Here is a 13,828-nt window from a genome sequence, read left to right on the forward strand (position 1 = left end):
CCGGTATAAAGCTGAAAAGATACCTTTACATCGGTGTTCTTATGGTCTTATCTCCAAACCTTTTTCTTTACTGGAGGGCCCTTTAGTGACATTCTTGAAAGTTTATTCTGCATTAAAAGTGCAGTTTTATTTGCATGTATTCCATGTACCTATAAATTTTATGTGCCTTCAACTTAAGTTTTTCCTGCCTGTGTGTGACACAGCTGTTTACAGGACTGTACACTTAGATATATTTTTAAGTTACAGGCTAATCAATTTTCAGTTGGTTTTTTTTTTCTCTTTTTCTACCTTGTGTGGATCAGAATTTTTTGAATATTCATATGGCCTTTTGTTGTCTCTGTATCTCTTCCCTATAGCTCTGTGTAAGCACAGTGGACACTCAAAAATGTGAAAATGCTCCTGAGCAGTGTTTTGTACGTAATTAGCATATTTGTTCTTCAACACTGCTTCATATTATACAGAGGACAAAACTATAAAGGTCCTTGTAAAGAGGCTGAAAAATGCTTACTATAAGTTACTTTCAAAACTGAGTCATACTCCCCCACTGATTTTAAATACAACAAAACATCTTGGGCATAAAAGACAACTCTTTTTTCCTATATTTTTACTTGATTCCTGAAAGACAGTACTTTTAAGTAATTAGGCAGGAGAACAGGCATCACATGCCTATTATGAATGATCTCCTAAGCCTATTATAAATGAAGGAATCACCACCAGCTTCGCTCAGGAATGGTTGTAACAAGGTTATATCAAGGCAGTGAGACGGGAATAGGGAAAACGAAAGTAAGCGCTTTCCATTTGTTCAGAGAGTGGAAAGGCTACACTAGCAAAAGCAAACAAACAATAAAAACCAATCAACAACAAAAACCAACCAGAAGAGAAAGAAGCCAAGAGGTCAGTGAGGGAAATGAGGTCAATGAGGGAAATGACCAGCTTTACAAGTGAAATGAAATGAAACTTGGCTTCAAGTCAGCTGGACCTCAAGCAAACAAATGACTAGAAAAGTGGCAGATAAGTTTCAGTATGGATAAAGGTGAGGCAGTGCAGATCTGAAAGAATCATTGAAACCTTGTGTACCTGATGCTGAGCTCAGCAGTGGCACTTGTGCTGACGACGGAGATCTTAATCACTATTGCTACTCCCCTGAAATCAATGGCTCTGTGGGAGGCAGCAGAGAAAAAAGTCAACTTAAAGCTTAGTATCACTCAGAAACAAGGTAGATTGCATTACTCTGCCAGTCTGTGAAACTTTGGTAAGTGTACCCAAATTCCAACTAGTGGTCCAGTTCAGGTCTCCACATCTTGGCAGGACCTTATGGAGTTAAACAAGTTATCCTTGTTTCTAAATGATCAAGGAGATGAAGCAGCTGCCTTGCAAGGGATGGAGGCTGTCATTTCTGGCATGAAAAGCTGAAGGGGAAATCTGAGTGACGTTTAAAAAAATCCTGTAGGTAATAAATAAACTGAATGTTGAACTGTTATTCACCAAAATCAGTAATATTGTTAGAAGGGTCACTTGCTGAAGTAAGTAGGATGTGAGTTTAAAACTTATAAAAGAAAAGTTTTTATGCAACAGTTGCATTTCTGGAATTGGAGATCACAGGGGTTTGTGGAGGTAGATTCCATCACAGAGTCAAAAAGACATTTAGTTAACTCCATAAGCAAGGGTCTACAACAGGTGCTGAAAGGGAAAGATGAAGATGTACTGTTTAACCTTCCTAATTTGGTGAATGTGGATGCTGGAGGAGCACAGGGACTAGGAGAAGGGACCACAGATAAGCCAGGCATATGTACAGCATGTCATTCTGACAGACAAAATATTGGCTGAGAAGAGCCCCTACTCTTAATCAGTGCATATTATTATGGTCTTAAAACTATCTATTGGCTTCCTGTATAATGAACTGTGTTTTACCCTGTGTCTTCTGGTATCCATACCCAATGCCATAGCCATATGTTTGAGTGATGTGGAATGGTGCTGGAGTTCTCAGGTATGAAACAGCCTTAAAAAAACCCAAATGAATTTTGATACATGATGCTGAGACTGTATTGCAGAGCTTCCAAGGCTACATTTCCAGTTCCACCCAGCCTTTCACCGGCTTCTTCGGGATGGGAAGTTTCCAACTAGTACAGATGATTTGCAACTGTTACTGCCTATGAGCTGCTCCCTGCTCCCTGCAGTTACAGCAAAAGGTATTTGTGCATGTCTTTGAAATGACCAGAGGAAGACAAGTTTCCAAGGAATTTCTTGTAGAGTAGAGTATATTTGTTCAGAAAATGCATCAAAAGTTTAACTTTAGATATCTCTAAGTGGCAGTTTTTCAACTATTGAAAAAGAGGAAAAGTTTTCTACAGAGATGCAGGTTGTCCAGCATTTTAAGCTACATCTTCTGAAAACTCAAAAACTACATTTTGGGCAGTGTTACTCATAACAGCTGTCATGAGACTCAGTGCTATTGCTGTTTTCAATGCTTCTGGTTCCTGCCTCTGAGCTGATGAAAGCTGAAATTGGCCACTGCAAAGTTATGAAAACAGGCTTGTTAATGTCCGGTTTGCTCCCAAAAATTGTGTCTGTTGGTCTTGTTATCAAGGCACTGAGTGGCCAAATAATGGGGTCAAGTTACTGATATACCTGACAGCCCAGTGGTGCTTGGGCACTGCTACTCAACAAAACACTTTAGTTTATTTACAGCTTATTTGCAATTTTGGGCCAGTCTCAAGCAGCGGAGCATATTTGCACTTCTGGGTTTTTTTTGTTTCTCTTTTTTTCTTTTTCTTTTTTCTTTTTTTAAATTTTTTTTTTTCTTTTTTTAGGAGATAGCCAGGATTCAGCCACGAGAGCCCGTGGGAATATGACTCTTTCTTGCTGGCGGGCGGGACCTTACATCCCATGATTGCTGGCGCCCATCCGCGCACAGAGCCATTCCCCGCGGGACCGAGCCCGTTCATCCCGGTGCCACTCACGCAGGGCGGGGAAGGCAGAAGGGCGTTCCGAGGAGCTGCCCCTTGCTCCGGGCTGGTCCCCGAAGACCGGCGCTTTCCCGGACGGCCGGGCCAGTTTCGTTTCCCGCTGGCTCCTCCTCCGCCTCCGCCCGCCTTTCTCCGCCCTGCTCCCGGCTCCCTGCTCCCGGCTCCCTGCTCCCTGCTCCCGGCTCCCGGCTCCCGGCTCCCGGCTCCCGGTTCCCTGCCCCCTGCCCCGGGCTCCCGGCTCCCGGCTCCCTGCTCCCGGCTCCCTGCTCCCGGCTCCCGGCTCCCGGCTCCCGGTTCCCTGCCCCCTGCCCCGGGCTCCCGGCTCCCGGCTCCCTGCTCCCGGCTCCCGGCTCCCGGCTCTCTGCTCCCGGCTCCCGGCTCTCTGCTCCCGGCTCCCGGCTCCCGGCTCCCGGCTCCGGGCCCGGCGATGCTGCGGCGCTGCGCCCCGGGGTCACCGGGCCCCCGGCCCGTGGTCCGCGCTCTGCCGCCCTCCGCCAGCGCCCTCCGCCAGCGCCTGCGCCAGGTCAGCACCGCGGCCGCGGGGCCGACGTTCGGCTCTTCAGCGCCGTGCGACGGGCGGGTGCCAAGGGGACGAGGGGTAATCGTTTCAAACGAAGGGAGGGCAGATTCTGAGCAGATGTAAGGAAGAAGTTTTTAACGGTGAGGGTGGCGAAACACTGGCGCAGGTTGCCCAGAGAGGTGATGGATGTCCCATCTCTTGAAACATTCCAGGTCAGATTGGACAGGGCTCTGAGAGACCTGATCTAGTTTAGGATGTCCCAGTGCACTGCGTGGGGGGTTGGACTGGATGGTCTTTAAAGGTCCCTTCCGACCCAGGACATTCTATGATTCCATGATCTCTCCTTGCAGTGTGCGGGACGGATCCCAGAGGCTGAAGCAGTACTCGACCTGCTGGAGAAATGTCCAGAGCACCAAAAAAAAGGAGGTTTTCCCGTCATAGTTTTTGAGGGGCTGGATGCCACAGGTAAGAGCAATGTATGGTTGAAGAACTACAGATGAGAAATTGTTGAAAAGAGCAACTGCTATGGTTTTTGTTCAGGAATAAGGCTTAAAAATAAAATAATAATAAAAAAACCAGCCTGGATTCCTGTGACAGAAAAGGAGTTAGTAATTATAAATGCCAATCTCTCTTTCTTACTTGTAAAAGATTAGTGTATGTTAATTTACATTCAGTGGTTTGATTCCTTACCTATGTAAATGAAAGAATACAGAGTGGAGTACTGAAAGTTAAATTTCTTGTGCAGATGATGAAACATACTTTTACTGGAGAGTTTTCAAATAAATGAACTAAAATAGTGGTAGTCTGGGAAACTGACAGCAGTTTGTCTCAGGGAGAAATATTACTTGCCTCTGAATAGCTTTGCTTTCTGACTTGTCAGTTAAAGAGAATTGAAAATCTCCATAAAAAGAAAGAACTGGATGACCAGCATGACAACATTAACATAAATTGCAACCTAGAAAAATATTATAAATGAATATATAGGGTAATTGCCATGACTATACAGAGAAATTGCCATGCAGTTAATGCATTTAAGGGAGTGAAGGCTAAGAGTTGGTGAAAGCAAGTACTGGAAGGCCCAGAGAGCAGGAAGGGGAGGAATTCCTGCAACCAGACTCAGAATCAGTTTCCGCTGGAAACCTTATGACAAGATACTCAGGTTACATATTCAGATGTCAGAACCTGTGCTCCACATGAACAGACAGGAGCGTTTTTCAGTTTTTAAAACTCAGGTGTATCTGGTAAACAATATAACAAATCTTTCCTTCTGTAAATGTAGGCAAAACCACGGTGACCCAGGCTGTTAAGGACACCCTGAATGGTGTTCTGCTGCGGTCCCCACCAGCCTGCATCAGCCAGTGGAGGACGGTATTTGATGATGAGCCAACACTCGTTAAAAGAGCATTTTATGCTGCGGGCAACTACATTCTGGCGTCAGAGATAGCAAAAGCATCCACTCAGGCACCTGTGATCGTAGACAGGTTTGTGTACTTAAGAAGCCCTCTTATATCAGTGCCATCACACAGTTGTTCAGTGTTACAAGCAGTCAGTGATTGTGTTTCTTCAGGGGTTTTGTTTTGAGTTTTTTTGTAGCTTGTATTGGGGTTTTTTGGAAGCACTCTGCAGAGAGTCAGATAAACATTATGTCTTCTAAAGAGTAACACTTATGATAACATAAAAATAGGGAACTTCCTAAAGCTAGTCCTAACTAGCTTTAGGACACAAGAAAGTTCTTACATCTTCAGTTAGGAATAGTGGAGGCACAGATTGTGCATCCTGAGCTAAAACTGTTTTGTGACAAACCAGAGGAAACTGTGGGCTGCTGGTCATGGCTGTCTCTAAGACGTGTCTGAGATATGGGTGGATTGGAATGACTGAGTTTTAGGTAGACTCACTCTTTGTGAATGTAAAGCCAGAAATATGCTTCCCACTTTTTTGGGTTTGTTTGCGTTATTTCTGGTTTTCACTAACTGTGTAGGCAGCTTACAATATTACTTTTAATAAAAAGTCTAGATGCACTTTGAACCCTCTGGCTTATTTCAGTAGGTGTACTGTAACCTCCTGCTGCAATACACACACACACACACACACAGAGTTGTTTGCATGTGAGTGCTATTGTTGGGGTCCCTCCCCTGCCGTGTAGCCCTGGGAGAGGGGCCCTGAGGGCACAGACACGGGGCTTCCCTGCCCCTGCTCAGCCTCGTTCCCATTGGTTGGTTTGTGTTCCCTACGCGGGCAGAAGGACCCTTGGTCCCGTGACTGGAACAGTTCCTGGGCAGAGCCCCGGCCATGCGGCTGGAGAAATAAGCATCTCTGAAACAGCTATCAAGAATCTGTCTGTCCATATATATTTCCTTTCCACGGGACTCCTGGTTTGATATATGCGTGTTGCAGGATCCCCACTGCAACAAATGGTGGAGATTTGTGAGCAGAACGATCCCCGATCCCTAAGCGACTGATTTGTGTGAGTAAACCCTGGAAACTTTGGATTCCTCTTCTTGGTTTTGCTTTGCTATTCCATATCTAAACTATGGAGGAACCGTGGGAAGACTCTTGGCTCTCAGAGCCGCATATGGACATTTATCTTAAACTAAAAATGATTCTTGAACAACGATTTGTAAATTTTAGCTTGATTCAAGCTCAAAAAGAACTGAAACACTTCCTGGCATGGTTGTTTAAGAACTTTTTCTATGTTTCTTGGGATTTAATTATTACCAAGGGCTTTTGGAAAACCGTTTGGACACAGTTAATACTGGAGTCAAAATATATGCCGATGGAAGAATATTTTCGTGAATATTATTTAGTTACCGAGACTGTTGAGCAATGTCAGCTGTGTCCTGGCGAAGGGAAGTGTGGCGCAGGGACCGTGCGGCCCAGGCCACGTGCACCGAGCGCTCTGAGAGCAGCAGCGAGGCAGTTCCCGCGCGCGGGCGGAGCCACGCGAGCCGCAGTGTCGGTGGCGGAGCGAGGCGCGGCGGGACCCGGCGGTGCCCGAATGGCCCTGTGCAGTGCGTGGTGGCGCGAGCCCCGTGAACGCCCGACCGAGAGGGGCGGCGCGCGGGCGGCGGCTGGCGGCGATGGCGGTGGAACGGAGCCGCGCCCGGCCGAGACGCGCGCTGGAGCGGGGCGCGGGGGGGTCGTCGCTCGGGGGCCCAGCCGAGACGTGGGTGCAGCGCCCGGCAGCGGCAGCGAAGCTGCGACCAGAGGAGGCGACGCACGGAGAACTGAGCGGCGTGGCCCGGCCCGGCCCGCGCAGCCCCGAACGCGACCCCGGGAAGAGCGCGCAGGCACCAGCAGCTCCGAGAATTCCAACACGGGAGCGACCGAAGGAGAGAGCAAAGACGCAGCGAGACAGAAAACAGCAGCCACTCGAAAAAACGAAACGATCATAGTAACTAAGACCTTAGGGATAGTAAAATGGTATAATGTTAAGCAAAATTATGGTTTTATAACAAGGTGTGACAACCAGCAAGACATATTCGTGCATAGAACTGCTATTAAAAAGAATAACCCTGAAAAATGCATCCCAAGCTTGGGAGATGGAGAGGTGGTGGAATTTAATATTGTACTAGGGAGAAAAGGGTTACAAGCATCGCAGGTCACTGGGCCTGATGGTGTTCCTGTAAAAGGCAGTATATATGCAAAAAATCGTAGTCATGTTAGACAGTATCTCCATTGTAAGCCCCCCCTACAGTTTCCCTTTCCTAATCCCACCTTTCCCTTTTACCCTATGTCCTATTACCCCCAGTGTATTCCCAATCCGTTTTTTCATCCATGGTTTCCCTCACAAAACCATGCTTTTGCCAATTGTTTCCCCAAAAATCCCTTTCCAATGCCGAGTGGGGGATGAAAAGGGGGAGGGAAGAAGTTAAACCCTCTCCTGCCTCAGTTTCCCCACAAAGCATGCTCAGAGAATTCTGTCTCCCTTCTGTCAGCCCTAAGATGTTCCAGAGAATCTGTTTGGACATTTAAAGACTCAGGAGGGGTGGCTTGTTTTGTTTTGAAACTGTTCTTGTTATGTTTATCCAGTTGTTTTCATTCTCCTTTTATTAAAATAAAACGAGTGAGGTGTTGGGGTCCCTCCCCCGCCGTGCAGCCCTGGGAGAGGGGCCCTGAGGGCACAGACACGGGGTTTCCTGCCCCTGCTCAGCCTCGTTCCCATTGGTTGGTTTGTGTTCCCTGCGCGGGCAGAAGGACCCTTGGTCCTGTGACTGGAACAGTTCCTGGGCAGAGCTCCGGCCATGCGGCTGGAGAAATAAACATCTCTGAAACAGCTATCAAGAATCTGTCTGTCCATATATATTTCCTTTCCACGGGACTCCTGGTTTGATATATGCGTGTTGCAGGATCCCCACTGCAACATGCTATTTTCAACCAGCCTCAAATCCACTGAAATCTATCAAACACAGTGCCTTGTAGTGGTGAGAATGTTAAAGAAAGTGAAATTAGTAGCATTAGTAATGTCTGTGTTCATTCACATGTTTGTGAAGACTGCATGTTCTCTACCAAATCTGTTTCTTGAAGTAGGATAGGAACCACAAAAAAGGGGACTCAGAGTAAAGTATTTTGAGATATAGTGAATCTCTTCTTTGACCTGTCTCAATATATGAGGAGACTTTCTTTTGACAGGAGTATCTGGAACAGTCTTTGCATAATGTTTTAATTAACAGTTCACATTAGCTCTGAATAGTGCACCGAGCAATATCATTGTTAAGAAATAATGGATAGCACAGAACTGTTACTTGGTTTTCTCTTCAAAGCCATGGTGTCACCTATCTCATTGTTAATGACTTGTTGTTATAGTGGCAACTGTCTCCTACAATACTGAAGAATTAGTGTCCTCTTTAAAATTTCTCTCCCTCCATTTGGTGTTTTCCTGACAGATATTGGCACAGCACAGCTGCCTACACAATTGCTACTGAAACAAGTGGGGAAGTCCAGGATCTTCCACCAGTTCAAGATGAAGTGTATCAGTGGCCTGAAGATCTGCTTAAACCTGATCTTGTTCTTCTCCTGACTGTTGACCCTGACGAACGAGTCCGGAGACTTCAGCATCGGGGGCTGCAGAAAACAAAGGAGGAAGCTGAGTTGGAAGCTAACAATTTGTTTCGCCAAAGGTACCCTTTAATGGGGAATACGAGGCTCGAGGCAATCTTGGCTCCTGTAGGACCAATAACAAACGTGCCTCTCACATTATTGGGATAAGAATTTCCTTTGTATAAGCTTTTGGTTTGGGTTTTTTTTTTGGAAAGGATTCATGGCTGACAGGGAGAGTAAATTCTGTCACGTCTAATTAAAACTGTTTGAAAGATGCAGATGTAGAATTTAATTGTCCTGTAAAGAAGCTTTGAGTTCAAATACTTCTATTTTGCTTTGCTGCTTTTATTTGAGCACCTTTCTTAGTGAGGTCATGAAGGAGAGAGACCTAAAAGTTCCAGGACTGGGAGGCAAGAAGTTGAAACACACAGCTTCCCCAGGAAATTCTGGAATTGAGCTCCAGATTAAGAGAATAAAATTTAAATGTCCTCTTGTAGATTTCCTTAGTTATGCAAAGTGTCTCAGGTACCAGTATAGTCAATACGTTCAGTGGAGCCTTCAAAGTGATTCACCTCACCACTCATTTGGAGCTCAGTGATCTAAACTTCAGTATCTAAAGCCTTTTGATATGAGCGTGACAGATGTGATGCAGAACCTGTGGAGACTTTCTGGGCTAGGAACTGGAAGCTGAATGAGATAGTCCAGAGCATCTCAAGCAGTACTAGGTGCATTAACTTAAGCAACTGAATGTCACCCTAGGTATCCTACTTTAGAGGGTGCTGAATTTCTGTCTAGGCTCTGCCAATGTATTGATTAGATCATCTTTGTTTAAGGTGGAAACTTAAATACCCAGTGTTTGTGTAGATACCTCAGCAGAGACACCTGAATATTGGTTTCCATATCTACAAGCAAGGCTGAAATCTACCTCTAGGGTTTTAAATTTCTGGTGATGATATACCTTAAAAATAGTCGCTGGCAACAGCCAACATGGCTTTACAAAGGGGAGATTTTGCCTGACAAATTCAACATTGGTGGATAGGGCAGAGCAACTGACAAAGCCTACCTGGACTTCTGCAAAGTGTTTGGCAATGTCCCACATGACATCCTCATCTTCAAATTGGAGAGACGTGGATTTGATTGATGGACCATTCAGTGGATGAAGAACTGGCTGGATGGCAGCACACAAAGAGTTGTGGTCAATGGCTTATTGTCCACATGGGAAACAGCGACAAGTGGTGTCCCCTGGGGTCGCTATTGGGGCTGATACTATTCAGCATCTTTTTGGTGACATGGACAGTGGAAGCAAGTGCACCCTCAGCAGATTTGCTGACAGCACCAAGCTGTGTGGTGCAGTGGACATGCTGGAGGAAGGGATGCCATCCAGAGGAATCTGGACAGGCTTGAGAGGTGGACCTGTGCAAACCTCATGAAGTTCAACAAAGGGAAGGACAGTGTCCTACATCTGGGTCGTGGCAATCCCAAGCACATCTACAGGTTGGACGGAGAAGTGATTGAGAGCACCCTGCAGAGAAAGATTTGGGGGTTGATGCACCATCAAAAGCCAGCAGGTTGAAGGAGGGGATTCTCCTCCTGTACATTGCTCCTGTGAGGCCCCACCTGGAGTGCTGAGTCCAGTTTTGGTGTCCCCAACATAGGAAGTACATGGAACTGTTGGAGCAAGTTCAGAGGAGGGTCACAAAGTTGATAAGAGAACTGGAGCACCTCCTCTATGAAGACAGACTGAGAAAGTTGGGACTGTTTAGCCTGGAGAAGAGAAGGTTGAGTGGACACCCCATAGCAATCTTCCAGTATCTGAAGGGGCCTACAGGGAAGCCAGATAGGAACTCTTCACCCAGAACTGTAGAGATAGAACAAGGAGTAATTGATACAGATGGAAAGAGGGGAAATTTAAGTTAGCTATTAGGAAGAAATTTTTAACTGTGAGGGTTGTGAGATACTGAAACAGGTTGCCCAGAGATGCTGTGGATGTCCCAACTCTAGCAGTGTTCATAGTCAGGTTGCATAAGGCCTTGAGCAACCTGGTCTGGTGGGAGGTGTCCCTGCCCATGGTAGGGAAGTTGGGACTAGATGGTCTTTAGAGTCCATTCCATAGAAACATTCTATGATTCTATGATTCTGTGATTGCCTAATTTTGACAGAAACTCTGTGGACACAGAGCTCATATAGAGGGACCTGCAGAGGGATGAGTTAGCTAGGGGACACACTGACATTTAAGAAGCTTTTATGTTTTAATTCTGTTACTTATTCTTGTCAGAAAGCCCTTAGTTATTTCCACCTGTTAATTATGTCAATCTAAATATGAGAACATCCAAAATCTTCATTGATTTGTCTTGTGACTTCCATCCTGAATGGCATTATGGGAACATAGAAAATAATATTCACATCCTCATTCACACCCTCAAAGGCTAAATGTGAGAGAGTTCTGCATTACGCTTATAGCCTAAGTGAGGAGGTTTTCATCCTGTATTTCATCCTTTTATTTATCCAGTTAGTTGATCAGAGGAAGAGGTTGAATGATATGTCAACTCTGTAATCCAGTGAGTCAAAGCTGAGATCAGTCAATGAGCACACCTACACAATGCAATGCCAAATAGTTCAGAGATACCTTAGCAGAAACTGAAAAAATTAATTCAGCTGCTAGGAGCAGACTGTCCACTCTACTGCTATACCAGACTGTATACAGTGATAAGCCTTTATGCCATGCCATGTTAAAGTGGCTGGAGCTTTGGGAATCAATGTCAAGGAAACTATATGCTTTGAGATTTACATTGTAATAGTTACTAATGGTTTATTGCTCTTTGCAGTAGATTTCATTCTTAGCTTCATATTAGATTTTCTATCTTCTGTCTCTGCAGTGCAAGCACTGTCTTCTGAGACTGATGACTAATGCCATTTCATATGCCTGCCTTTTGAAGTTTAATTTCTCTTGTTTTGTTTTAAATAGAGTTGAAGAGTCATACAGAAGGATGGTGAATCCTGCATGCCAAGAGGTTGATGCCAGCCCCTCCAAAGAAGAGGTTCTCAAGACAGTGCTACAACTAATTAAGAAACACTGTGCTTTTTGAAAGCAACTTTTGTGTAGTAGCACTTAAAAGATACTTTTTATTGCCCCACTGGTTTTGGTACCTGGAAATGCACAGTGATGCATTTTGCCTCACAGAAATACTGAATACTATTTTATTCTTTCACCAGTAATCTGTGCAGGTTATCTGTTTTGTGGTTGCTACTGTACTTTTCTGTATAAGGCAAAATGCTACTCACATCATTCAGCATTGTTAGTAAAGAAACAAACATACTACTGTCATGTACGAAGTACCTCAGAGTGCTCTCTGACACCAGGACATTTTGAGATGCTATCATGATGCATCTTCATCACCAGGAGAACCTGTTCCTGAATCTATTGTGTACCAAAATTTGCTGGACTGCATCAGGAGCATTAGATGCCCAAGGAGATGCTGAAATATCATCAGCACTAAAACAATAAAATGACATTTCATTGTAATTAAATGTCATAACATTTAGGAACAGAAAATCCAGTGGCCCAGTGCTGTTTTTTTGGAATAGAGGATGAGCAGCTGTTGCTGTGATGGGCATCTTGGAAAAAAACATGTTGTAAATGAGTGCCAGTAAACACCAAGGGCTCTAAGTAATAAAGTCCAAGCCTGTTTATATATGCAACTGAAATATCAGTTATTTTCAGAGGGAAACCAGACAATGCCAGCAAATGAGAAACAGAGACCTGAGGGGAACCTGAATTAAAAACTTATAAATGATCACTAAAATATTTTTTACAAAAATTTTTCTCTGTCCTATTAATATTTTTAATGTGAACTAGTGTTCTTTTGAGAGAATGAGAAATGAAAAACTGCAGAAATTCTGAGCAATGGCAATGATTGCACCTTTTCACTTTTCTTTCTTGAGTGGGTGTTTGCACAGGTTGAATGTGGAAGCAGGCTACATCAAGACTTCAGGTCTGCAAAGGCTTATTTTTTACATACATTAGTTTCACTATTGTAACTCCTAAGTATAAAGCTAAACTTATGGATAAGACTTTGTGAGGTCAGAAATTAAGCTGCAGTTTCAGAAAAAAAAACCAAACTAAAATGTAAATTTGGCTTAAAGCACTTTTATTTACTTTCCTGTTTTAAGCAAGTGCAATTATCAATGAATCTATCTTCTAAATAAAAATATACTCAGTACTGTAATTCCTATATCCAGTCTGTATATACACGGTGATAGAAAGAAAAACTTCTAAAATACATTTTATTCATACACTGTTTAATGGTTTTGAGTATGTTATTAATATATTATATAATTTATACATTCTATAAATTTATAAATCCTAGAAATAGATGCTGTTGTGTTTTGTATATTATTTGTATTTCAGCAGCCTTTGGATTTGCCACACATGCAGACTGAAAATGCACACTTGTAGATGCTCCAATTATTTTAGAAATTATAAAGCTTTCATGTATTCAGTCCTGGATAGAGGAAATTCTCATCCAGAAGACACCACTGCATAGGAATGATCAGGGTGCAAATATGTGCCTGTCCTAAACATTGTGTAGGTAAAAGATAACCGGGCCTGAGAAACTCCACTGGCCTTTTCTCCTTACGCAAATGTTGTAATGTATTTGAACCCTGTTAGTGTGCCCCAGCCAAACCATCTTCAGTTATTCTTATCAGAGCCCTCAGGAATTCATCGAGGTTACTGAAATGCAAACTGCACTAAACTGGGAAAGAAGAAGCTGAGAAGCAGAATACCAAGACAGCAAGAAATAGAGAAGGACTGTGCCGCACTGGACTAGAACCAGTGACATTTTCTGAAAAGTGCGTGCAGAGCGTGTGGACAAGGTAGAGGGACCAATCAAGTAGTGTGTGAGCACGTGTACAGTGGTTGCAAAATGCATAAGTAGAGTGTAATGTAAACAATAAATGGCTTCTGTGAAATCATATTGATTCGTTGTTCAGCAGTCCTGAGCCCCGCACGCAAACTTGCACATGAAGCCAGACTTTCTGGGTTTTGATGCTGAGTTCTTACAAGTGTAGCTTTGTATTCGAAATGGTGCTGATAATATATATACCTGCAAAAATTGACATCAGACATTGTTAATTACACACGTGCAGAATATATTCATAGTCTAAGTTTTTCTATAACCCAAAGCTACTGATGCAGACTAGGAGAACAACAGAGAACGGTAGACAAAACCAACATTCCCTTTCTCACATCTTTGTTAGAATTAAAGGTCTGCAAGAAGCTGTGTGCCATGTGCAGGATATTAAT

The 13,828-nt window shown here is 44.0% G+C and overlaps 1 protein-coding gene across 1 annotated transcript; it reads left to right on the forward strand.

Moving 5' to 3' along the window:
• Window positions 1–2,886: 2,886 nt before the first annotated feature.
• Window positions 2,887–13,499, forward strand: CMPK2 (cytidine/uridine monophosphate kinase 2). The gene is made up of 5 exons (XM_048299004.1): window positions 2,887–3,489; window positions 3,837–3,951; window positions 4,766–4,967; window positions 8,370–8,603; window positions 11,489–13,499. Exons 1-5 carry the CDS (start codon window positions 2,887–2,889, stop codon window positions 11,607–11,609), a joined length of 1,275 nt encoding a protein of 424 aa, XP_048154961.1. The 3' UTR covers window positions 11,610–13,499.
• The last annotated feature ends 329 nt before the right edge of the window (window positions 13,500–13,828 follow it).

The sequence above is a fragment of the Corvus hawaiiensis genome, chromosome 3, assembly GCF_020740725.1.
Source record: "Corvus hawaiiensis isolate bCorHaw1 chromosome 3, bCorHaw1.pri.cur, whole genome shotgun sequence".
Lineage (NCBI taxonomy): Eukaryota > Metazoa > Chordata > Aves > Passeriformes > Corvidae > Corvus > Corvus hawaiiensis.